Consider the following 27,754-nt stretch of genomic DNA (forward strand, 5'->3'; position numbering starts at 1 on the left):
TGATGAACGCCGCCGGGAACTCGCTCAAGAAAGGGCTCGTCGTCGACGTGCCGACCTCGCCGTGAGAGAGCGCGAAGCCGAGGCTTTACGACAACGAAGAGCTGCGGATCCCGAGCTTCGCTTGCACCCCTCTTCTCAGTAGTGGAAGGGCGGTCAATTTTGTTTCTTTCGCCCAAGTTTTCAATTTTTCGCTCCGAGGCGCTCGGTCGTTGTCAGAGGCTATAAACTTTGCTTGAACATATTTCACTGAAGGAGGAAGATAATGGCATTGTAATCTTCTTTTTCTGGCTTTGTGGCGGTCATTCTGGTGTTTTCACCAACTGCAATCAGAAAAACGTGTTTTAATTCATACTCCTTCTCCCTTATTTTAAAGGGCCCCTCACCAGGCCCCATAGCAAATTTTAGTTATACGCTGGAAGTTGTTACGTGTCCTCTAGGGAGCGTTCTGCCGCAAAAAAAAAAAAATGAAATCGGCTCATTAATAGCCGAGATAGAAATATTTCAGTGCAGAGAACCCATGATTTAGCAGGCGGGCTCCACTGCCAAGCAAGGCGCCCTCTCCACTCGCCCCGTCTAGCCTACGCAAGCGAAATTCCTTCCCTGCGTTCTCCCATACCAGACCTCGAGGATCGTGTGACGCATACGTTACAGGCCCCGCTATCATTGTTTTTTTTTTCTTTTTTCCACGCTACGCACATCCGCCAACAGCGTCGCCCGCGAGCTGTTGTCTCGTTCGCGCAGCGCAGAATTTTGCGCGCTGTGCACAAGGAAACGTGACTAGCGGTATAATTCAGTGCTACACGAATACTGAGGCAGAACAAGCGGATCACAGAGCGTGATCACGCGCTGGAACACGGTAGAAAATGGCATAGTTTCGGTACCTGCGCATGTGACCGCACGACCGTGGGAACAAGCAGACGAAGCGGAAGTACCATCTCTCTTGCTTCGGTGCGAAGTAAAACAAAAAGAAAACACGCAGACATTCCGTTTGTGTGTTTTATTATTTCTCTAAACTTCATCAATTGAAGCAACAGATCGCACAGATAACAGATGTTGTATAGAATAATTCTTGAAGGCACGTCACCACAAGCGACGTAACATTGCGGACACGATTACGTAGGCGCAGGGGCACGATTGCGTCACCGCCCGGCTTGGAGCGCGGCGGCCGCGAGAAAGGAAAACGGCGTTCGATTTGAAATTTCAGATCTTTCCGCGGCGCGTAGAGATGTAATACTTTGCAGACACGATTGTTATCGCGCAATGTATGCTCTGCGCTTGTCAGCTCAATATGGCCAGACCTGGTGAGGGGCCCTTTAAAGCGTAAGCTTTAGTTGGCTAGCTCCCCAGCTCCGTCACGCGAAAAATGTAATGCCTTGTATCTGCACAGAAATGCATAATTTGCAAAGTTAAGTCATTTAATTGTTATGATAATGTAAATGTAGATGATTGGTAGCTTTCAAGTGATAAGGAACGGTTTAAAGCAAAAATATAAAATAGAATGAAATATCCATAGAGATACACTCTAAGAACAGTTTACACCCTTTAGAGTGCCCCTTCTGCCACACAACGATAATCGTCATCTGCCTTGATGCGTTTCCTTTCTTTAACGCTGCGAGCCCGGTACTTTCCAGTAACGAACGGCACGCGCGTTATCAGCATGATAGCATTGCCGACAGGAAATGCTCCGTCGAGGCGCGCTCGTGCACGGCGTTCCGGCTCAATTAGTACAAGTGCATTGAAGGGGTTGGATGCGGCTAGAAAATTTGACAATTGTCTACTAAAGCCTAAGCATTCTTTGCCACTGGAAAGGCCATGGGTAGACGTGCATAAGCTAGGAAAGGCAAGTTAGCGAAACTAAGCAAAAACGAAGCCAAAGCCGAGCTAAACAATGCTTACGCATTAGAAAGCAATTCTCGGAATTTCTGTAGGTTTTTGACTTCCGCAATATACTGGTGGACTTCTTCAAAGGGTTTGTCGGAGTACGCAGGAATAGTAATCTGTTTTTCACTTGGGCGGTACGTAGGTTTTGTTAGTTGACACAGGTGGTACGCTTTTACATATATATTTATCCTTCTCCAAGCTTCCACCGAGAGTAGAACCGGGGCTTACTCCGGAATACTGTTTCCAAAATAAAAGTTTATTCCTCCTCCTCTCCAAGCTTTCCTATGCAAAGCGTTGGTTAAGCTTCATGTAGGTTTTCAGACGCCCTTCGTGTCTTCCAGATTCAGGGCTGTCATAGTAAACATACAAAATATTTCGACGACTTGTCTCTGGCACTACAAACTTTTCATCCTTCCGTGTCATTTCTGCCGTACCCTTTGAAATGCTTGCCATGTGCATCACATCATTTATGCCAGTGTTAGGGATTTGCAACCTGGACAAGGCATCAGCGTCAGGAAGTTTATTTCCTGGCCAATGTGCTACATCAAAGGCGAGCTGCTGTATCTCGCTGATCCATCTTGCTATCCTGCATTTTGACTGAGCAAGATTTAGAAGGTAAGTAAGAGGCCCGATTGTCAGTGAATAACTTGAAATGTCGGCCTTCAGGTAGCTTCCAAAATATATCAGTGTCACTACAGCTGACAAGGACTGTTTTTCCGTGGTGTTATAATTCTCTTCCTATGTACTGAACGTGTAAGAGTAGCATCCTATAACATTTAGTTGACGGCCAGGTTCTTTAGATGAGTCTCGCTGATATGAAACTGCTTCAGTGTCACTTGGTAATTCGTCGGTTCATAGATCAAATAGTTTACTGAAGTCCAGCAGCACTAAGACAGGGTCACCTAAAATTGCATTGACAAGTTCTTGGTAGGCTCGCTCGCATTCCTCAGTCCAAACAAACAGAACGTCTTTCTGAGAACTGTCAGACATCTGGCTTTAGACGTGAAATGTCTGATGAATGCTCTAAAATGCCCCGCAAGACCCAGAAACGCTCTCAAAGAGTGCAGTTCGTGGGCGTTCTCCTCACCGATTCCTCCTTGGTGCGTTTTATATGGCCGTCGAAAATTCTTCTTGAGAAAAACGACACACGCCTGGAGAAATTCACTCTTCTGTAAGCTGCTCTTCACATTCGCCTAAATCAATCAATCAATCAATCAATCAATCAATCAATCAATCAATCAATCAATCAATCAATCAATCAATCAATCAATCAATCAATCAATCAATCAATCAATCAATCAATCAATCAATCAATCTTTTTGACGAAATCAAATACAAGATGGGTATAAGTACATATTCGGAGGTCCCGAAGTAACTGTCGGGGGGACCTCCTAACAAGACAAGAAAAGGGGGATAGTAGGATAGTGGCAAACAATGAGTCATGTCATATATTATACAATTTCTACATCATCATCGCAAATAAACGGTAAGAGAGAAAAAAATCTATTAAAAATATCACAAGTATAATCACACAGTTAAAAAGAAGAAAAATAATTGAAGAAAGCTTAACAATAACTTGCAAAAATTCAAATGAGGATAAATGGCACGTAAATCTAAGAACGAGAAGTATCAATTATAGGCAAAATTCAGTAACTCGGTAATTGAACAGTAGATTGCATAATGGTAAAGCAGAACAAAATCTAATTAATTCTAGGTTCGTTAAATTATACTATGCGTCAGATAAAGTGTTCATGAAATGCTCCTTCGTTCTACGCTTGAATGATAATAATGAAGATGTCTTTAAATCACATGGTATTGAATTCCAAACAGAAATGCCTGAAAACGCGACGGCAAATTTCCCATAATTAGTTCTTGCTTTTGGAAGGAGAAGATTGAGTTGTGCTGAAAATCTTGTGTTGTTATAATTGATGAGGCTAGAGCGAGAAAAAACCGGGAATATTAAACTCGGTATTTATAAGACGAAACATAAGTAGTGACAGCTTATTATTGAATAACATGCGTAAAGGTAAAACATTTAGGTAACGGAATATGGGAGCAGAGGGAGATGTATGCGATTGGAATGCAATTAATCGTAATGCCTGCTTTTGCAAAACTTCTAGCTGATGAAGATGTGTGGCATATGTATTACCCCAATGCTTCCAGAACTCGTTATAATTAAAGCTCATGTTCTCCTTTAGTGCGAGAATATACAATTATGTCTCGTCGACGTACACATTGCTACAATAGCCAGATAAATGTTCCAGGGCTTCTTTCATCCTTTTCTAGAACCAAGCTGTAGAATCTTTCCAACGGAAAATAGCCTGTTGTATTCATATAGACGTTGAAAGGCGTGACAAATACTGTGTATTGTTTGCATTCTTCTTGGAGAGGTATCTGCCAACATCCTTTGCGGAGATCAGTTCTTGAAAACCATTGGCAGCCTCCTGTTTCGTAAATGATGTCATCAGTTCGCGGCATTGGAATGGGGAAAATACTAGGTTGCTTGCTGATAAGCGTATAGACAGTGCACATTCCAAATGAGCCATCTTTCTTCTGAACTGTTGTGATAGGAGAGGCGAATGCGGTTGTTGATTGGCTGATGATTCCAGCGCTCAGCATTTGCTGGAGTTCATTCTTCAACCACACTTTTGTGGAAAGCTGTAAGGCTTTTTGCGTACGACTGTAATGTATTTCAACTTAAAGGGCACCTCGATCACCGATGTTGCGGCTGGATACGCTCCGATACATATTAAGTCAGGATATGCGCTCAGAATAACTTCTGCCGTATTGACGGCATGAAGAAACCTGCCACTTGCATCTGATTCTTCGATGGGCGTGGGATAGAACATTTGTTCCGCCTTTCAAGAGGTTTAACTCTAGGGCGCTTCATGCCCGGCCTTGACAATTTATGAATGTAAACTCAACGTCCGTCATAGCTATATATAGCCTCAATATTAAGTTTCACTCCTTTAAATTCTACTGGAACGGTTATACAGTCCTGCAAAGTCTGGTCTTGTCATGATAGCTGTGCACATTGATCGGTTTGTCTCGTCGGATCTTGTCTTCGTGTACCGAACGCGAGTTTATGAGACTAAGTGATGTTGCGATGTCAGCTAGAATGTCAATGTCCCTTCGATTAACTTTCATCTTGTCATGTAAGACGTTAAGTTCAACAAGATAAACGACTGCATGCGTTTCCAAGGAGCTACAGTGTTCATAGGCTCTTAAGTTGTTCCTTGCTGCAGTAATACAGGTATTAGAAGCACTCGTTCCTGTTCATGCATCTACTGGGCTGAATTGGTGTCGATATGATGCCTTCTGAGTGAAGCGTGCACGCTGGCTACCACGTACAGGTTCAGTTGCGAGGTACTTAAAACTGTGAAAATCATTAGAACTTCTGTCCTGTTTAGCTTAGAGTTGCCTCTGACCATCTTCGCTCATTGCCAGCACGGGGAGAGGCACAACGGAAGTCCCTGTAAGTTTTGGGTCAGCAAGCAGAAACAACCTTCATTTTTCAAATAAATAATCAAGAAGACTGCCTCCGCGGTGCTTATACGAAATCAGTTTCTCCCATTGTTCAATCGCGTTTAAGCTGAACGATGCCACACAACTTTGGCTCGACTTGTTCCAAATCTAGCTGACTTGATCTAAAATATGAAGATCAAGTCACCTTTCAGCGTTTCCAGAAAGAAACATGCACAAGTTCTGTACCATCTCTTAGTTACTATTCAACTGGTTATCACAAGCGTATTCATAGAACTGTAGCCGTGTTGTTGAAGATGTTGATGATCCATCGAAAATATCCGGCCTTACAATTTCACTTGCGTGATTATCCTAGCTTTGTATTAATCCCATAAGGACGGCTATCAACTGCGATTGTTAATCTTGTTGCTTGCTCTGTGTATCAAGCAACTAAGTGTGCAATTATCGTTGTCGCATTGACTCGGCCCTCTCGTGCACCGTGGTTTTGATGACGGGCATGAAGATATCTAAAATATTCATCCGTGCTGACGTTGAGCCTCACAGTACCTTGTTCCAGCAGTCTTGCCTCTTGTACGCTTGCATTCGAAGCGACCCAGCTGAGCAGCTCCGTTGTAACACAGTTGGCACCGTGAAGCTTGACGGGCTCTTCTTTGACTCATCTTGAAATAAAACAGCGCGCAAAAACGGGAACGGATAGAACAAGCGACACACACCACAAGCGCAGAAAAAAAATTATAAAAAGCACTTTTCATGGCGCTTACATGCATACACGGACAAGAAGCCGCCGTTTGGAAAGTGGGGGTGGAGAAAACTTTAAAGAGATAGTAAGTCAAAGTAAGGTAAACATTTTTGACAAGTAGGAAACTTACTTACTTGACAGAGACTGCGAATAAAAAAATGCTTGTAATTATATATAAACAGCAAATTTGACAGCCTTGTAATAATTTCGAATACACGATCAGCGAATTGATTAACTATACAGTTTGATTCAGTATAATAAACATGGGCTCCTCCTTGTAGTGACAGAAATAATCGCAAATGACCATGTAGACGTTCCTGTGGCCAAAGCCTAATCAAGAAGCTCCGGCGGAGAGAATATTTTGAGCATTTGAAGAAATGCCCAATTTTCGGAGTGAAAGTTCGAATCTTTCCTTTGATTTGTAAATCTACGGCATGCTAAAAAATGATCAATGTTTTCAGGTTCCTGGCAGGTATGACATAGAGCGAACGGTGTTAGAGCGGACCTGTATAGGTAAACATTTAATGGTTGGATGCGGCAGTGTAATTTTGTAAGGGAGATTTCCAATTTATGTGTGGAACGCCATTTATTGCCCCATGAAAAAAGCAAATGGGTAAATTCATATGTTGGGATTTTCAGTTCGGTATAGAATCATGGAATAGATAAAATTTCCTAAACCTAGTCGCACTGACATAAGCCGAATTAGGCATAACTGATATAACTTGTTCATGAAGGGAGATCCCCGCGAGTGTGTCAGCCATTTCGTTTAAAGATATACTATGATGGCCTGGAACCCACAGCAATCGCACCAGTCGTAAGTTTGAAGGGACAAATGATTTAAAGGTATTCATTACAGTATATATTTTCTGAAGATGAAGTGAGCGATCTGCATACTGCCAGGGAATCGGTCGCTATATGACAGCTAGCTGTTGAATAATTTAAAGGAAGTTTTCGCAGAGCTAAAATAATAGCTGATAGTTAAGCCTAAAATATGGGTGTAAAACCTGGAACGCGCAATGTATATGATCAGGATAAGTCCTCAGAGAAAATAACCACATCCGCTTTATCCTCACTCATTGACGCATCAGTCGTGATTACATTATCTGTTCCTAATTGCGTTAAGTGATCTTTACCATGTAATTTAAACATGTAGTGGACATGAGTTTTGCATAGATTGAAATATATAATCAAATTCAATACTTATGTTAGGCAAGGGCTTGTCTGGGCAAATGATCACGCGTGCATAAACTTTTAATGACTCTATAGCTCAGCTTGCACAAATAAAACCTGAGGTCTATATAAAGAGGACCATGGCCCATCGAAAAATGCTCTCGTTTCACTGATAAATACAAACTGTGATCGCCTCAATGAAAATTCATAAACGTTTAAATATCTTTTTCCTATTGCGAAATGTGCAGGCTAGAGCAGGCAATCATGCTTCTTGATATAAAACATTATTTGTAATAAATTTTGGTAAACCAAGACAATACCGAAGAGCCTCCCGCTCTAGAAGCACGAGTGGGCTGATCTTGTATGCTGGCCCACCAGAAAATTGGATGCACCCGAATTCCAGTATCGGTCGAACACACCTTCGATAAATCATTATAAGAGTGTCTGCGTAGCCCAGAGTGGTGTCGGCCGAGTTTGCTTATCATGCCAACAGCGCGCGCTGCCCTAGATTTAATGTGATAAATATGATTGCGCCAGTTCAGCTTTGCATCAGATACTACACTTATGTTGAATTCCAATGGCAGATCCAGATCAAGTTTTTCTGCTCTGTATGGAGCAATCCTGTTCCAATGGCAGAATGGGAGCGTGAGCTGTGTGTTCCAATGGCAGATTGGGACCAGCCGCTGATCCCGGATTGCTCCGTGGAGCAAAAATATTTGCTCCGCCGAAATCGGCAGATTTGACCGGAAATCCTCGTGACGTATTTCCTTCACCCGCCTCTGCTTCCTGTCACGGTCGCCTGTTTCCGGTCGCGGACACTGGAAACGTGGACGACGCTTCGCGCCGTGCGATTTTGTTCGCGCTCCAAGACAGCTCCGACTCGCACAGTACAATTTCCAAGTCGAGTGATGATTCTTCTGACACGCACAGTGAAATGGGGTGGTGGGTTGCGCTTCCAAGCGCTTGTTCCTCTCTCTATTCTAGCGCCCTCTCACATGATTTTCCTGTACTAAGTGCTCCCGCGGGAGCGCACGCGTTCCATTCGCAGATATGGTGCGAGCAGATGAGAGCGATCTCAGTCGGAGCGACGCGCTCCGTTCGTGATCCGGCCGAGCGCTCGCGATCTACCATTGGAATTCAACATTAGATATTTGATAAAGATAACTTTCGGAATTATTTTCTGACGGTATTGGAGAGAGATATTAACCGCGAGCAGGCGGGAAGAACAATACATTCGACGACATAAACAATGCCGTGAATAAGCACACGTAGAGTACAGGCTGCGTGCGGAGTGACGTGCTGCGCGCTGTTAAGAATGGCCATACGGGGTGGCAACGTGCCAGCTTTCAGCCCGCTGCACGTGTTCCAAGCCCACCAGTCGGGGCGCCCTTCCGAGAGCTGCGGTCGGCAGGCAGCCACGTGGCGCGTGATCAACTCCGGAAATTGGTACTTGGCCGAGCCACCCGGGACAAAGCAGTTCTACGAAGCCCTCTGACGTCGGCACTGAAAGCTGGGCGGTACCGAGAACTGCGGATGACCGGCAGCCACGTGGCGCGCGACCAACTCAGGAAATTGGTACTTGGCCGCACCACCCGAGACGGAGCACAGTTCTACGAAGCCCTCGGTCGTCGACTCCGGAGCCTTTGTGTGTATGGGTTCGCACCTGTGTGTTTGCGTGTGTGTGGGCGTAAACGATAGTGCGGGGCGGCGGCAAGTTTACAATGCTTGGACGAACCTTCCCGACCATTCGTGCTCCGTCCACGACCGAACGATGACGTCGAACTATGACGTCAAGCGGAGAACTTATAAGCAGCGTTTGCCGGCTGCTAGGGTGTGCTCGTGTCGTGCTCGTTGTCGGGAGCTGAGTGCTCTGTCATACTAGAAATGTACTAGTGAGCTGTGTGCTCGTAAGCTGTTTGCTGTATGTTAGTTTTGCGGGCTCCATATGGGAGTCGCGCTAGTCTGCCAATGTATGTCCTGTTTTAAATGTAAATCATGCAATTAAATCCTGCTCGCCTAGCCCTGTCGTCCCAAGTTCATCTCTACAGCTACGCCTGCCAAATCTGACAGCGCTTGCCGTACGAAGCGACAGTCCAGAAAGCGGCGTGGCGACTTTGCGCAGTAACGGCACAGTTTGGCGGTTATCAGAGAAACGGTGAGCCGGTATCCACAAGAGCGAATGCAGGAACACCGTATACAGAAATTTCAACCCCGTTAGCAGGACAGGCGCGAGGACTTAGAAAGTTCGAATGGGGCGCAGTTCTTGCATCTTGAACTGCGACATTCAGTTTTTCTGGACAGATGGTGCGAGTCGCCGACGGGGAGAGCGAGCGTCGGCAAGGGGATGGCGAGCGACGCCACGGAAATTCTGGGAGGTCAGCACTAGCATATGGTTGGGGGGAAGGAGTGGCGTATTGGCGAAAGGGCTGGCTACCTTACTGGAAGGGCCGAGAGGCGTCGCCCAACGCTTGAAGGCGACGGCGGCAATATCGGGTGACGTGTCCGGGAGTGCAGCAAGAATAACAGATGGGACGTCTGTCAGGCGTCCTCCAAGGATTAGCTGTCGGTGCGGTCCAAAATGCAGCATGGGCTTCCGGTGGCACCGGTTGGGACTGGGTCGAGAAAGACGCTGGCGGAGGCCTGCGCACTGCCTGCAGGCGGCTGATGGTGTGCGGAAGGGACAACTTGAACGACCTCTTCGGAAATGAGGGTGCGGAGCGTGTTTGGAAGACGGGAGGTGGGCTCCTGAGTGAAGGGGACTAAGAAAAGTTGGCGGGCAACTTCCTCACGCATGAAGTCCTTGACCGGCTGAAAGAATGAGGATGGGTCGTACATGCTGTCAAGGCTCGCCAACGAGTCGTCGCTGCCTGTAGCACGCCAAGTCGAAGCGCGTTGCTTCCTTAATTCATCATAACTTTGGCATAGGCTGACGACTTCGGACACAGTGCGCGGGTTCCTGGCTAGGAGCATCTGGAATGCGCCGTCATCGATGCCTTTCAGAATATGGTGAATTCGCTCATCTTCGGGCATGGTGGCGTTGACCCGTTTACAAAGGTCCACGACGTCTTCAATGTAGCTCGTGAATGTTTCTGCCGTCTGCTGTGCTCGGGCGCGCAAGCGTTGTTCAGCGCGCAGCTTGCGAACAGCGGGTCGGCCGAACACTTCCGTAAAGGTTGTCTTGAAGACTGACCATGAGGGTACGTCGTTTCGTGGTTGTGAAACCATAGTTGGTCAACACCAACCAGATAAAAGATGACATAGGTTAACTTCGCTGGGTCATCTCACTTGTGCGCGCTCACCCGTTCGTATGACGCGAACCAGTCTTCTACGTCTTCGTCGTCTGCACCGCTGAAAATCTTGGGATCCCATTGTCGTGGAACGCCGGCGCAGGTGACGGACTGTGGCGTCGGCACCGTTTCGGATGAGCTGTCGGTCATGGCGGGTGGTAGCGTTCTTGATCGCAGCTCCAGGGTTTCAAGCGACGGGGTTTGAATCCCAGCACCTCCATCAATTGAGAAGAGGTTTATTTGCGGCTTCGTATGCAGAAGCACAGCGACAGGGAATGGCGAGACAGCTCGAAGCACTGTCCAAAAGACGCCAGCAATCAACAGCGCGAGCCGAGCCGATCCGCGCGTTGGCGATGCGGCTGTGCCGCGAGACGCGTCTTCTTCTTCACAGCCCTTTTATTATTCTTCACACTTCTTCCCCCTCTTCCTATCTTCTTTGCTCCCAGTCGCCCCTTCGTCGTATGCTGTATGGCGATTCTATTCGTCTTGTAGTGAACCATTTCACAAATCTTTGTGGCGACAACAACGAGAAGAGTCGTGTTGTTGTCGTTTACACGTCTTTATTCACATTTTTGGCCTTAAAGGGCTGCGGTGAATTGGTTTGGGAAGTGGCGGGAGTGAAAAGAGTCGTGCTACGAGGACTCAAGAAGTTCGCCAACAGATCCCAGAGAATACATTGTTACGATCGGCCAGCGGGAGTCTCTTAGCCTCTCCTGCACCACTGCGGCGAATCGCTTCGTGAAGATAACAATGCGTCCCCTCGGACAGATCTGCGGCAACAACAAGGCGGGACACGTTTGGCGGGCTGAGTGTTGTTTGATGGTTCACTGTCGCCGTCACCGACACGGGAGCAAGAAACACCTGGAAAAGGGCGTTATACGCCGTTTCGTCACGGACCCATGTAACCGACACGGATATTTGACAGACGCTCCAGCTAATTGCTCGGCCATCCCAGGAACCAAGAAGCGCCAGCTTGAGTCAAGCGTGACGATTACTGTCTACTAAGATCCCCTCCTTTCAGTGTGTTCAGTGAACGAAGGTGCCAGATTAATTGTGTGCCCGCTCGCCCTCAACACGGATCCTTCGACGACTTTGGACGCTCCGGTTGGACGAAGGTGGGACGGCAGATTTCTCTGGCCTAGAAGTCTAGTGAGGACAGAGGAGATCTAAGCGAACTTTTTCAGCTCCTCAGTGTGTTTCAATTCAATCATGCGAGACTGTTGAGACGTAATGTTCTCCACCCCTCATGTAGATATTGTAAATAAACCCAGTACTCCTCGTTGTCGATGAGAACATGTTCCCCACTTCAACAACGTCCTTAGCGCGGATGAGTCGGACGACGGCATGGGCCAGCTACCCCTTTTGACATGCCCGACCCCAACTCTTGCAACATGGACTGACGTAGGCGCAAAAAAAAAAGGGAAGACGGGAAAAGTGCCGGCTGCTGTTGGCGCAAGCACTTGGAAGCTGCTCGTCACGACACTGAGAACTCTCGTGTGGTTGCTCCGACGTCAGGACTTGTGGATGCAGCCTTTCGAACACTCTCCCAAACTCACATCCAGCATATGTCATGGTTTGGGCAGGGGTGCCGCCACGGGCCAGACTCATCTTGTTTTTGTGCCAAAATGCATAAAGATGGACATTGACACATGCGCTGAAAAATTCTATAGAGCCTTACTGCCCTGGTCCTAGTCCCACTTCAGCGAGCAGTTTTCGACTTTGCAGCAGGACAAATTGAAGAGCCAGCAGTGGTGTCGCGCTCACACGCCTGACTTCATTCCAGCTTAAGAGTAACCGGCAAACTCCCCTGACTAAAGCCCAATGAACGTCTTTGTGTGGGCTATTCTGGAAGAGAAGGTCTGCGCCCATCAGCAAACTAACGTGGTGACCCTGAAATCATCGCTGTCCAGAGTGAGTGTGGTGAAACTTTTCCCAGGATATCCAGCGGGCAGCCATTGAAGAGCGCCCTGAATGGTTAAAGGCTGTGATCAAGACCAAGGGCAGGCATATCGAATAAAATCTTCGGTGTTGCATTCCTAATATTTATAGTTAAATGATCTACCAAAAATTTCTGCGCTTCTTTTTTATTATCACCCACAATATTACGCATACACCTCGTGACAGTATTTGTGATGCACTCATTGGCTGAGGTGTCGCGATATTGCAAAGGCAAGGGTGCTCACTAAGACGCAGCGTCGCGCGAGTGCATTTTCTACTCGCCGTCGCTACCGCTACGGTTACCGTTCTTTACTTCAGGCTGTAGGTGCGCATGTGCAGTCAGCACGTAGTATAATTTTAACGGAGTGTGGTAATGTTATGCTAAAGTCGTATCGGAATAGATGCCAACTTGTTAACGATGAAAAAAAACGTTTAATAACATATCCAACCTCTTCTACTCACGATGTACAAAGATAAAGTTGAATACGTGATGTAATGTGATTTCGCAGCAAGCTCTTTAGCCTTGAGAGGATTCATTGCAAAGGCGAGTATTATTGGCGCTTCAGTAATTTCTGGAAGCGAGCGCTCTCCTCGAAAAATATTGAGCAGAGTATTTATTATTTATTGTACGCTCCCTGTGTGTGTTTTGTTTCACCCGACTTTGTTACATTCTGTGCCTGACTTCATGTGGCTTCCTGTGAATTTATTCTGTCTTTTCTTCTGTATCGTGACTTTAGCGCAGTTAGGTGACGGGTCGTCTGGACTGAATGTGTTCCACTTAATTATGTGTGTTCCTCCCTGCCTTCCCTCCCTCTCTCTTATTTATGTGTGCTTGACTTATTCATATGAGTTGACTAAGCTTTACGCGATAATTTTAATGAGTTAGCATTCTTTGGATACTTCACACACTTTACAGGGACTATGTATCTATCTATGTAGCTAACCGTTTTCCCGCTTACCTGGGTCACTGGGTAGTCCGTGGTCGAGTGATTAACGCATCGGACTGATGTGTTGGGGTAACAGGGTTCGAAGCCAACTGTCGGATCAACTTGGGTCGCTGAGTATGTGACAATGTGTACATTGTCACCGAACCTGTTTCACGCCGACATGCCGACAAAAATTCACTGCAGATGCGGGACTGGGTAGGCGCTGCTGTTTCGAGAAACCCTTTTACGAGGACTTGGAGCACTGGGTGTGTGCCACTCCGTCTGTGTTGGTCTTCAATGGACCTCTTCGATGCCAACTCGGGTCACTGGGCATTTGCCGGTATGTGTGTGCCACTCTTCAATGGACGCATTTGACGCCAACTTGGGTAACCAGGTATGTGTCACTGGGAGTTTGCCGCTCTACAACGACGAAAAAGATCGCTCAAATTTATCCAGCGCTGAGCGGAATCGAATTTACATCACAAGGGTTCCTCAAGGAAAGCAACCCGACGCATTTAAGGCTGCTTCACAAATGCACTGGGTACGTGTGCTGCTTTCAATGTACACCTTTCACGCCAACGCTGTAGCGAGCTGCGCCATGAATGCACTGGGTACGTGCCGCTCTTCAATGAACGTCTCGCCAACTTGAGCCACTAAGTATGTACCACTGAGCGCGGCAAGCGAGGGAACAATCTCAGCGTTCCCCGGCACCGGCGGGCGGCGCTTCTCAAGTCGGAGGCCACGCGAGGACTTCTCGGCAGCGCCATTAGATGGCGCAGCATGTCCAGAAAGAAGCGCGAACGAGGAGCCCAGTTGTCGTAAGACGTAGTTCTGAGCGTTCACAATCACCAGCGCGCCATGCACTTGAGAGGCCAAGCGTAGCCTTCCCAGCGGCAGCACTAGATGGCGCCGAGTGTTCGTAAGGAAATGGCGCTAGAGCGAAGTAATATCGGGTTTAATCTCACATACAAACAGGCGGGTATAGCAATAGAGCAGCAGCTTTCAGGTTTGTTTTATGCGGACGACTTCGTGTTGCTAGCTAACAAGCAAAGTGATGTGCAACGTCTGTCTACTATCTGTGGACAGGAAGGCGAGAATTGAGGATATGAAATGCAGCGCTAAAAATCAGGTGTTTTGGTATTCAATGAAAACAGCGAACAGACAGTGTCAATACAGGGCCAGGAAATACGTCGGGTGAAAGATAATAAATACCTTGGCATATGAATAAATGAAGGCAATAGATGCGTGAAAACACAGGAAAAAATAACAGCAGAGGGGAAGAGAAACGCGGCCATAAAACACAGAACGCTATGGGGATACAGTAGGCACGAGGTCCTCCGGCGTATGTGGAAAGGTGTAATGGTTCCAGGACTTACATTTGGAAATGTGGTTGTTTGCTTGAAGTCAGGGGTACAATCAGGACCCGATGGCAACCAAAGGTCAGTGGGACGCCTCGCATTGGGCGCTCACGAGAAGACTACTAATGAAGCTGTGGAGGGCGATATGGGCTGCTCAAGTTTTGAAGTGAGGGAAGCTCAGAGTAAAATTGATTATGAAGAACGACTGAGGAATGGGAAAGAAAGGAAATGGGCTGGGAGAGTGTTCAGATATTTGAACAGGAAAGCCATTACTTCACAGTGGAGGAAAAGAACTAGGAAGCATACCAGAAATTATGCGACCGGTATGGTCGCAAAGTATGGTCGCAACATGGCAACAAAGAACGTCAAGCGGACTGTCGGAGAGGCTGAGATAATCTCATGGGTGGCGGCAATGGAAAAGAAACTTGCTATGAGTAACTATACTTAAGATGAAAAACCGAAATCAGGAAAAAAACAATTTATGATAACTCAAGGGGAAGCTCATTACTTTTCGAAGCAAGATCAGGATGCCTTATAACACGCACTTATAGAGCGAGAAAAAACAAGTTATAAGAAGCATGTGTTTGCTGCGGTAAAGCTAGGGAAACGATGGAATAATTTCTTCCCTTCTAAGAGGAGCGGGTATGAGCCATTGTATGAGCTGACGTGCTCACATCGGCTCAGGATATTATGACCAATTTTGCAGTGCTAATTATTTTTTTACCGAGGTATAACTATTACCACTGTGTCTGTGAGAGTGCGGGTCATCAACCGGTACCGGTGGCTACCAAAAGGTACGATTTTTCGCCAATTTCCCGGGACTTTCCGTGGAGGCCGGCGCCGTTCCACTAAGCCTAGTCGGACAGCTTGGATCTGCCCACAGCCAGGCCCAACCTCTGCGAGGAAAGGCCGTCTTCTTCGGGCGGCGGCTATACAAACATGTCGACCGAGATGGAGACGTCCATTGTTCGGGACCCGGCGAATTCCGGCGTTAGCCAGATGTGTGTTGAAATTCAAGGGGAAGAAATTTCTTCCGAGGAATTCAACGACGATGCAGACTGGTCGCACGTAGGCCGGCGTATGAAGACCTTGGCCGGCCAGGGGACTGCCGCTCGCCAGTCAAGACCTACGACGAAGAACTTTGCCAGGAACGTGAAAGCTTCGGTGACGAGGGCAGCAAGGATGCCGGACGCTCTACCGAGGGAGGAGACCAAGGTGATAGTGCGGCCTCGGGGAGGCCTCGCGAGGACTCAGACCGCCACCGTGGCATCAGCCATCATGACGGCGGCGAACGTATCAAGGGAGGACGGAGCAGCGGACACCTTCTGCCCCAACTTGCAACAAAACATCATGGTGGTGAGTACCCCCGACGATATACGTGCTTCACGTTACGCCGAGATAAAATCGATCTGCATTGGTGGCATGGAACACGTGGTTGGCGCATATCAAACCGCGCCATATGGCACCGTTAAAGGCATTATTAGAGGTATCCCAATAGAGGACTCCACGGCCGCGATCGACCGGAACATTGTTAACTCGAGAAATCCCTTGGCACTTGGTGCGAAGAGGATTGGTAGCTCGACCACAGTCATCGTGGCTTTCAAGGGCCTGAAGGTCCCGAATTACGTGTGCTATGGTCCCGTTCTCACCAAGTGCAGCCTATGTCGAAAACAATTCGATGTATGTAAGCAGTGCGGAAAGGTGGGCCACCGCCGCGACGTTTGTCCAAACCCTCACGTGAGGGCTTGCTTTGCTTGCGGGACCGTTGACCCCAAGGAAGACCATAGATGTACCCCCACTTGCAGATTGTGCGGAGGGCCACATCTGACCGGTGACAAGGTTTGCAAGAATAGGTTCAAGGTCCCATACGTAGTTACAAGGAGACAATGGGAGCGCAAGATGGCCGAACAGCAAGCGCAGCAGCAACAACGAGCATCTCTCAGAGCTGAGGAATTTCCATCGCTGATGTCAGCAACCGCAACACCTGCCGGCCCAGCTGGTCGCCGAGCGTCACGTTCTGTCTCGAAGCGCAGGGCCAGCGAGAGTAGACAGCGTAGCCTTAGCTGTAAGCGATCGCAGTCACGTGACCGCGTGAGCTGGGCCGATGCAGCAAGGCACTGTGCCAAGAAAGCACAGGGGGGTGCCACCACCACCACCACCTCCAATACCGCAACGACCACCGCAGCGACGAAGACCATTAGCACCAGCAAGACCATCGATGGCAACAACAACAGCAAGACGAGGGAAGACGAGGCGATGAGAACGTTGAAGGAAGCCAACGAGGCACTCAGGCGCAAAAACAACGAGCTCGAGACGAAAGTCAGTAGGCAAGAGGCCACTATTAGCAAGATGGCAAACGAGATCGTGGAAATCAAGAAGCTTCTGACGACCCGTTCCACCAATAACGAAACGCCCCAAGCGGTATCATGTGAACCCACACCCAGCATCAGCAGCGCTGTACCATCAACATCCGCTGAGAAGGAACCGGCTACCAAGAGACGAGCGATCGAGAACCTGAAGGAGCGCAAGCTCAACGACCGGGTGGACAACCTGAAAGACAAGGTCGACCAAATCGAGGAACACCTCGACGGGCTCGAAGATTATATTAAGACAACGTTCATCAAGATGATTAACGACAGGTTCGCTGCCATCGAGCGGACGTGTCAGCAGTTAACGAACGCAATACAGCAAATAACGCAGCAGTACAATCAGCAACAATCATGGCCGCTCCAGCAACAGCAACAACTACAGCAGTGAAGGGTCTCGTGACCTGGCACTGGAACTGTAACGGTTTCGCTAGCAAGAAGGCAGTCTTGCAGCAACACATAACACAAGTAGCAGGCAAGCCCGATATAATCACGATACAAGAGACTCGCACTGATGCAGTGTCGCTACCCGGTTATCGGGTACACGTCAAGTCTCCGAAGGTCAGCGGCGGTAGAGGAATATGCACATTGGTTCGCAAGGGACTCACCTTCATTGAGGACGAGTTGCACAATAGTAAAATTGAATACACTCTCATCGAGGTCGTTACGGGCAAGAAACAAAAGAACAGCACCTTTCTGCTTAACGTCTACAGTAGCCCTTCACACTGGAAGCCAAAATTCAAGACGCTCCTTCACAGAGCCAGCACCGTGGAGGGGACTCACAGGCTCGTCGCCTGCGGGGACTTCAACGCGGCACACCCGGCATGGGGATATAACAAGCAATTGGCCAAGGGGCGAGACCTGTTCCAAGACACATTAGACCTGGGCTTCACCCTCATCACAGACCCGACTGATCCTACAAGGATTGGGAACTCTGTGTCCAGGGGTACGACGCCGGACCTCACGTTCGTGAAGAACGACGAGAAGGGGAATATCTCCTGGTGCAACACGGGGTCAGAGCTCGGCAGCTACCACTACATCGTAGAGGTCATCATACCGGAAGAGGTCAAGGCCTCGGAGGACACCAGAAAACACAATTTTACGGATTGGGATGCCTTCCGTAGCCTGTTACCAACGGAGATGGAGGAAATCGACAACATAGAAGAATGGTCAGCCCACATCGCGGGGAAGGCCAAGGAGGCGACCAAAATCATAGAAACGGATGAGCAGGTCGACAAGGTTGACAGCCACCTCGCGCATTTATTCGAAGCAAAGCAATCTATCCTAAACAGATGGAAGAAGCAACGACTAAATCGGCGCCTAAGGAAGAAGGTGGCGGGGCTGAATCGCGTCATCGAAGTTCATTGTCGGCTGCTCTGCACGCAACAGTGGAACGAAATCTGTAATGCTGCGGACGGGCAGATGCATTGCGGCAAAACCTGGAACTTGATGCGGCATCTGCTCGACGAGACTAAAACAAAATCCCACCAACGCGACCGCCTCGCAAAGATCATTCACAGAGCAGTCAAAGAAAACGGGGAAACTGAAGTAATCAGACGCATAAACAGCAAGTACCTTCCGGTTACACCCACGGAAAGGCATCCCGAGTACGGCGGTCAAGCCAACGAGAAGCTTGACCGTGACATCAGCGTCGAGGAGGTGCGAGCGGCCCTGCACGAACTAAACAGCAAGTCGGCGGCCGGCCCCGATCACATCTCGAACAGAGCGCTCAAGAACCTCAGCGATGTGGCCATCGAAAACCTCACCGGTTACTACAACAAGTGCTGGAGTACGGGGTCACTGCCCCAGCAGTGGAAGACTGCCAAGACCATCCTCATCCCCAAACCAGGCAAGCCGCCGAACACGGACAACCTCCGGCCCATCTCGTTAACGTCCTGCGTGGGCAAGGTGTTGGAGCACGTCCTCATGTGTAGGTGGCAGGACTACCTGGAGGAGTCGGGACTATACCCCACCACGATCATCGGGTTTCGGCGTTCCCTCGGCACCCAAGACGCGATGATTCTGTTGAAGAAAGATATCATTGACGATGACACCCCAACGAAAGACAACAAGGCTATTCTGGGGCTGGATCTGCAGAGCGCCTTCAACAAGGCGAAGCACTCTGCGATCCTAGCCCAGGTGTCCAGACTCAACATGGGCGCAAGAACGTACAATTACATCAAGGACTTTCTGACGGGGCGGACTACCGAGCTCTGCGCCGGCGATCTACGGCTCCAAGAGAAGAGGCTCGGCAGTGTCGGGACCCCCCAGGGCTCGGTCATCTCGCCGTTGTTATTCAACCTCGTTATGATCGGGGTGGCCAAGCGACTCTCTCGCGTCGAGGGCGTCCGGCACACCATCTACGCCGATGACATCACGCTGTGGGTTCCGGGAGGCAGCGATGGTCACATTGAGAGCACGCTGCAAGAAGCCGTCGACGCGATCGAAGACCAGCTGAACGGTTCCGGTTTGATCTGCTCACTGAGCAAGTCAGAACTGCTGGTGTTACCACCGAAGTACGTCAGACGTAACAAGAGCGAAGCGAGGGATTACGAGGCCATCAAGATCGTGACGAGGAACGGCCACGTGATCCCGGAGGTCGACAAAATCCGGGTGCTCGGCATGATTATAGACAAGCGACGGGGCGACAGCGCGACTATTTCCCGCCTTACAGCCAAGATTACCAACGCAATACGTCTCATCAGACGGGTCGCCAACTGCAAGGCCGGGATGAAGGAGGAAAGCTTGATTCGTCTTGTGCACTCCTTCGTAATCAGCCACGTCACCTACGTTGCCGCCTTCCACAACTGGATGCAATGTGAAAGGAATAAAACCAACGCCCTGATACGCCGAGCTTACAAGGCGGCGCTCGGACTATTCGAGTGTACGAACACCAACAAGCTCCTGAGCCTGGGGGTACACAATACCCTCGAGGAAATTGCGCAAGCGCAACCGACCGCCCAGCTTGAGCGGCTCTCTATGACCGAAGCCGGCAGGCGCATACTTCAATACTTGGGCTTCACGCCCGGAGCGAAAACGGCGAGTAGCGACATTTCTGTCCCGGACGGAACCCGGCGCCGGATTCTGGTGGACCTCATCCCGAGAAACATGAACCCGGAGTATAACAAGAAGAGAAGAGCGGCGAGGGCCAAGGCCCTCATCGACTTTCACGCCAAGGACGAGCACGCAAGGTTCGTGGATGCGGCAGAATACCAGGGAGACTGCGCGGCGTTCGTAGCTACCGTCATCGAGGCGTCGTCCGGCGCGACGAGGGTAGCGGCGAGCTTACGGGTCCGCGAGGCGTGTCAGGCGGAGGAGGTGGCCATTGCCCTGCCCATTGCCGACCCCGGGTGCCAGACGGTGTTGTGCGATTCGCGAAGTGCAGTGCGGAATTATGCAAAGGGCAAAGTGTGTGGTGAGGCTGTGCGCGTTCTGTGCTCGGCTGACCTGCAACGAGAGAATCGGTATGCTAGAATCAAGTGGTTCCCGGCGCACGCGGGCAACGATGCGTCCGAGAAGCACGATAACCACAACGAGACGGCACACGCAGTGGCGCGAGCGCTAACCAACCGCGCCGCTGCAACCGACCGTCCAACGTGGTGTAGTGCCAAGGACCGCATGACGACGTTCAACGAACTTACACAGTTCCACCGCCTGGCTCGAAGGACTTTCCCACCCCCGCACCCGGGGCTAAGCCGAGCGGAGGCGCTGCTGTTCAGACAATTGCAAACTGGTTCTTTACCCACCCCAGTGTTAATGACTCATCTATACCCGAAATTATATGTGAGTGATGTGTGCCGCGTGTGCCAGCGGGAGAGGGCCACCCTGACGAACAGCCTATGGGATTGCACCAAGTTTCCCGATGAAGCTTCGACAAGTACAACGATTCCGCCGCGACTCGCGGCTGCGGCGGAATGCTACGACCACGAAAGCCAAACCTGGGCCGTCCAGCAGGTCTCGGCGGCTCTTGAAAGACAAAGGCCGAGCGAAACCGACGGAACGTTGCCCCTCAGGGCGACCGACCGCGGGAGTAACACGCGCTGGAGTTGAGTAGAGACCACCCGCTGAGAAGACGTCAGGACCCGCGTCACGGCGCCATTTAGTCATGGTGTCGTTCTGCAGGCGACTACATGAAGTTGTTTCTCTCTCTCTCTCTTCCCTTCTAACCCACTGCCGCCCGATTCATGGCCGATACCCCGTAGTGGGTTGAGCCATATCCATAGGCACCAAACCTAACGAAACCGAAACGATGTAGCATGTTTTATTAGAATGTTCCCAGTGGTGCCCAGTGGTCAATTTAGTCACCTCTGGTATTCTTGAAACTCTTGGGTTCAGCAAGAGCAGGGGGAAAGTAAACATGTCCACAATAGAGATTGGTTAGAGGCGACTGGAAGGTTCGTGGAAGAAAAGTAGGCAGGCGACAAACAGTGGAGGCTTACAAAACTAAGTTTCGTTTCCAGTAGGGGTTCAGAAAGTTTGGTGATGGAAATTTTTCGTGTTTCTTTTTTCACTTTTTCTTTTTTTTAACATAAGTAGGATACTAGCCAATATAATAAGAACTTGGTGGCGCACCCGACAGCCCCGTTCCAAAGGGGACTCTCATAGCCTCGATCCATCCATCCATCCATCCATCCATCCATCCATCCATCCATCCATCCATCCATCCATCCATCCATCCATCCATCCATCCATCCATCCATCCATCCATCCATCCGTCCGTCCGTCCGTCCGTCCGTCCGTCCGTCCGTCCGAAGCGCGAAAGTGGAATCCCGCTGATGTACACGCCTCATAACTCGTTTCAATGGTGGCAATACCTTGTGTCGCTATATTGATTCAATGCTCACGCATTACCGTCGACAGTCATCGTCAGATGGGTTCTGGCGCAATTTTTTCCTTACCCCTGACTTATTTGCATTTCTATGTGAAAAAAAAAAGAGTAGCCGGCGCCATCTCCTAGACGTCATATCCTCGAAAAATATATCCCTGCGTTCTAAAAAAATAAAAAGGTCCCGCTTACTGCTGCTGCTCCAGTATGATGACAGCGCTCCGCGTTTCGACGTTTGCGTGCCGCCACTGACACGCGCGTTCACCCGGACAGCTCGGCGTTTTTGTAATCTGCTCACTTATTTATACCTGCCCGTCCCGTCGTATATTGCTGCAGTAGAGACGGTGCCTTGTGTGGGACCCGTGGGAGGCCTACGTGCGGGGGCGACGCCGAGTGAAATATGGGACGGCGGCGCCAAAGAAAGGATTGGCGGTGATGCAACGACGCATTTTCCAAATGGTTTCCGAGGACGACGCGCCAGGTCGCCGCGAGATCCATTCGCCGTAGGCGGCGGGAAGCGAGGGGTCATCAGCAATTTCTTCGGCGTGTGAGCAAAATCAAGAGCCGTGCTGCATAATGCATTCGACGCACCGAAGACAATTGGACGGCGAATTAAAAATGAAAGCAGGAACGGAATAGAATGAATGAAAAAATAAATCCTGATAGGAAATGAAGACGCGCGACTGAGGAGACATATAGGCGGGAAGGACATTCGCGACAGCAGTCGGCTGTCGCCATGAAACGAAGTTGTTAGGCAACTTTTTAGGAGTATTGATTGTTTCCATTTCTTTCTTTAGTCTGTCAATTCGTCATTCTGCACCGCTTAGTTATGGTGCATGTATGGGTTGCGTGCCGAGCGGTGAGCATAAATTCTCCGAAGAGCGAGAATGTATAGTAGAACAAAATAGCCCGATCACGAGACGCCCAAGGAACGACAACTGCGGCGCTTACCACTAGTCAAAGCATTCGCCACATTTGAAGAAGTCTGCAGCAATAGCGTTCATTAAAATATAACACTCGCTGTTCGACGTACGTAATTGTGCTATTCCAATCACTTCTGACACGATTCCCAAGCCTCCCATATATATATATATATATATATAGTTTGAGCTACACATCGTTTCAGTTAAGTTCGTAACCTCGTTGGAACAGAAGGAACTTAGGTACTATTGACCCAAAAAATCTAGCCGTCCATCAATGACTTGCGCGTTTAATGTGTATCGCTCACTTATGGTGTGCGCACGAAGGGCATGGCTCTTCACATTCTAGCTTTTAAGTTTCACGCAATTTTCTCACGAAGAGGCAAGGTGCTGCTTTGCATGTAGTTCAATAGACAGTGCACGAACGTCGAACTATTCACTATTTATAGACAATACCGTTTTCGCCGCTTCACTCCATGACGCGGACGAAAACAGCGAAGTGCATGGGGAGTAACCGTTGTCGTTCGTCCTCCCCGTTGCTCTTTCCGACCAGGGACTAAACATCTACCCTCCGAAATTTGCACACGGCACGCACATTCATGCAGTTAGGCCTTTGAAGGACGAAAGCGCCCTTTTTAGGACTAATGGCCCAGTTACTCCCGTTATATATATATATATATATATATATATATATATATATATATATATATATATATATATATATATATATATATATACACGCAAGCGCCGTCATGTAGCATTAATTCTCCAGTAAATAGATCCCATAAATGAAGAGTTATCCGACCCATATACCCGTGCTGTTCTTTAAGCCTTTTCAAGAGCACGGTAGCGGCTTGCTGAATTTCATGCATTATCAACGTAAGCACGTGTATGCGCCATCCCTGTAAGTGTTGATTATCCTCAGAAACTCGCTGTACGCGTCGCACATGTGTTAGCATCAAAGGTGGGCAAACAAATGCCCTAATTTTTTTTCTTCCCTCACCCTCACGACGCAAGTACCTTCCTCACCTCACCCTCACGTTGACTAAATTTGACCTCCCTCCCTCACCCTATCCCTCACGCTGCAAAGGCTACCATCCTTCTCTTATCTTCCGTTTTTTTTCAACCCGCGAGCTTAGTTTACAAGACTGATTGTCTAGTGCCATTCCTATATTGTCAAAGCGTGCCACACTGCTTCGCTTTCAGGCGCTCGACCTTAGTTCGGCAAAAATAAACGGAGCTCCGTCAGACTAACTCGCAAATTATATTTTTTGCACAGAGCTCACTCGGACTCACCGAAATTCTAGTCAGCCGGGATCACTTGGATCATCAGATACATACTGATATACATCAGATATATCACATCAGATATACAGATATATACAAAAAAACATCAGATATATACTCAGCTGAGCTAGTTCGGACTGAGACTCACCGCGATTCTACTCACCCGGGTTCACTCGGACTAAGACTCACGAAAATACTACTCAGCCGGGCTCATTCAGACTCACACTCACCTGAACTATAATCAGCCAGGTTCGCTCGGACTCAGATTCACGAAAATTCTGCTCAGCCGGGCTCATTCTGACTTAGACTCACCAGAATTATACTCAGCAGGGATGACTGGAACTGAAACTCAGCAAAGTTCTACTCAGCCGGGTTCACTCGGACTCACTCAATCAGACCCAGAAAGATTATCTTAGCCCACAGATCTCACGAACTCAGACTTTCTCTTGAATTGAAGATATCAATGACATACCTTCAAACCAGACTAATATATAGGGAATGCAGAAATATTACAAACGCTAACGATTTAGAAAAAGTGTATACACTAGAACTCTTAATATATATACAGAAACCTTCCCAATTTCTTGTTGATCACGATGTCTTGTAAAAACAAAATAAGTGCGACGTTCGACGTTGGCAGTGCTGGATTTATTTCGTCTAAAGATAAAATGTGAAAAAAGGATCTTCAGAGAATGTGCAAATTCTTATTTGTTGGTGCGTGCGTATGCGGTGCGCGTACGTTTTTGTTTCTGTGGCGCATGTGCATTTTTGGGAGTTCGGAACAGACAATGGTTATTTCTTTCTAGCACTGTACTAAATGAAGGCTTGCCTCTTCAAAGCTTTCCCTGCTGAAATTGTACTCAAAGAAGCTTGACTATACGTAACGCCACTTACCCACAATTTACTATAGAACCGCAGGAAGTCCAGTTCGCTGTAGTGCTTTTCCAGGTGTCGGACATAACGTTAGGCGTTGAGAATTTCTTAAGTCCTGTTTGGTCCACGTAATCAACCGTAGTTTTGTCTACACTATACAGGGTGTTTCACGTAACTTGAACTACAATTTTAAGAAAGTGGTTAACCGCAGCTGAATGGATGGATGGAATAACTTTAATGAAAGGTCCTGCGAGCTACGGGGCGCAAGGTCCCATAGAGCGAGCTACTCCCACGTTGGGACCGGGAGTTGTAACTCCCTGGCCGCATCGTGGGCTCGCTGGACGGCCCAGAGCTGCTCCGCCAGGTCCGTGCTGCGTAATGCTTCCTGTAGCCTGGCGGAGTCTTGATCCTTGTTTGCGTGGGTCCGACCACACGGCCAGAGCAAGTGATGTACGTCTAGTGTGCTATGGCAATTTTCGCAATATGATATTTTGCATAGGTCAGGCATGTAGTGATGTAGTCTGTTCTGCGTGGGGTACGGGTTTGTTTGAAGCATTCTGAACGTGAGGGCTTGAGGCCTGGTGAGCTTATTGTGAGGTGTGCTGTATATTCTGCGGTCTAGATAAATGGGCTTTGTGATCTCGTTATATGTGGAGGGAGGGTCCCGATTCTCGCTGGGATGGTCACGACCAGAATAGGTGGCGTCGCGGAGGGTTAGGTCTCGCGCGCTCCTGTGAGCCATCTCATTGAGATTGCGAGGGGCGTCCTCGATCTCTCCGAGGTGTGCCGGGAACCAGCAGATGGTGTGATGCTGCAGCGGTGCGGATCTATTGATTATTTGTAGTGCTTGGCTTGCAACGGCTCCTTTCTGAAAGGCTTTGACGGCCGAGCGTGAATCGCTGTAGACGTGGGTGGTGGTCGGGTCTGTGAGCGCGAGTGCGATGGCGACCTGTTCTGCTATCTCGGACTTGTGGCTCTTGACTGTGAGAGCGTTTGTGACTTGACCTTGCTTATTGATCATGGTGGCAACGAAGGCCTTCCTGGTCGCGTACTGTGCCGCGTCTACGAAACAGGCTAGGATTTTCTTATCACGTATTTCGCGCAGGATGAACGATCCGCGTGCCAGCCTTCTGGGTTGATGGTGCGCGGGGTTCATGTTCCGCGGGAGTGGGCGAACCGTGTAGGAGTTGCGTGTGTCCGTTGGAACGCTTTGATATAGATTCTGGATTACTGTGGTGTCATGACCTAGTTTAGCTAGGATTTCTCTACCCGGTTTGGTTCCGGAGAGTCTTGTCCATTGAGCCCGTTCTTGAGCTTCGGCGATTTCTTCAAGTGTACTGTGTACTCCCAGTTGCAGCAGGAGCTCTGTCTCGGTGTTCTTGGGGATTCCCAGCGCTAGTTTGACTAGCTTCCTCAGTTGTACATTGAGTTTGTCCTTCTCCGCTACCTTCCATCTGTGCATGGCCGCCTCGTAGGTGAAGTGGCATAGCGCAAATGCGTGTGTTAGCTTGAGGAGATTTTCTTCCTTAAGGCCGTGTTGTCTGTTTGCTACGCGTCGTATGAGATTCAAGGCATTATTCGACTTTGTCACGATCTTCTCCACTGTCGCGGCGTTAGAGCCGTTGCTCTCAATGAGCATCCCGAGGACTCTGATTTTGCTGACGTGTGGAATGGTTCCTCCGTCTTTTGTTCTGAGAGCAATGGCGTGTGTCTCTCTGATTTCGCCCTTTGGCTTGGGGCCGCTTCTCGATGGTTTGTACACGAGGAGCTCCGACTTCGCAGGCGAACATCGCAGGCCCGTGGGAGCGAGGTATTCCTCGATCGCTTGGTTAGCTTGCTGTAGAGCGTTCTCAATTAATCCCAGGCTACCTCCGGGGATCAAGAGCGTTACGTCATTTGCGTATATGGTGTATTTGTCGTTGTCGATTTGATCCAGCTCTTGCCTAGGCCGGCTAGCGCAAGGGTAAAAAGCGTCGGAGAGATGACAGAACCTTGCGGGGTGCCCTTGCCGCCGAGTTTGTATTTCGGAGACTTAATTTCCCCTAGACGGAGGATGGCCGTTCTGTCGCTCAGGAACGCTTTTGCATAAGCGTAGTCTCGTGCCGAGGTCGAGGTTGGAGATCGTGTCGAGTATGTAGTCATGTGATAAATTATCGAAAGCCTCTTGGAAGTCTAGCACTGGGATTACTCTCGCGTCTCTCGTGTCTGCGTCAATGATATCATGTTTGAGGAGCTTCATGGTGTCCTGGGTGGATAGACCGGGTCTAAAGCCGATCATTGTTGAGGGGTTTTTTCTTCGAGATGTTTCGAGAGCCTGTTTAGGACCGCGTGCTCGGCTACCTTGCCGACGCAAGACGTCAGTGAGATCGGTCCGAGGTTATTGAAGTTAATCAACAGGCGTAAGACAGCTGACATAAGGAAGAATTGGATATGGATAGAATTGAACATGCTCTCAGGAACGGAGGAAGCCTAAAAGCAGTGAGGAAGAAACTAGGAATTGGCAAGAATAACATGTATGCGTTAAGAGACAAAGCCGGCAATATCATTACTAATATGGATGAGATAGTGCAAGTGGCTGAGGAGTTCTATAGAGATTTATACAGTACCAGTGGCACCCACGACGATAATGGAAGAGAGAATAGTCTAGAGGAATTCGAAATCCCACAGGTAACACCGGAAGAAGTAAAGAAAGCCTTGGGAA

At 48.9% G+C, this 27,754-nt stretch overlaps 1 protein-coding gene across 1 annotated transcript; it reads left to right on the forward strand.

The window, feature by feature from the left end:
* The first annotated feature begins 15,721 nt into the window (after positions 1–15,721).
* Positions 15,722–22,227, forward strand: LOC126543827 (uncharacterized). The gene is made up of 2 exons (XM_055061891.1): positions 15,722–17,421; positions 17,583–22,227. The coding sequence occupies exons 1-2, from the start codon at positions 15,722–15,724 to the stop codon at positions 21,196–21,198; spliced, it is 5,316 nt and encodes a 1,771-aa protein (XP_054917866.1). The 3' UTR covers positions 21,199–22,227.
* Positions 22,228–27,754: the final 5,527 nt, after the last annotated feature.

The sequence above is a fragment of the Dermacentor andersoni genome, chromosome 1 (genome assembly GCF_023375885.2).
Source record: "Dermacentor andersoni chromosome 1, qqDerAnde1_hic_scaffold, whole genome shotgun sequence".
Taxonomy (NCBI): domain Eukaryota; kingdom Metazoa; phylum Arthropoda; class Arachnida; order Ixodida; family Ixodidae; genus Dermacentor; species Dermacentor andersoni.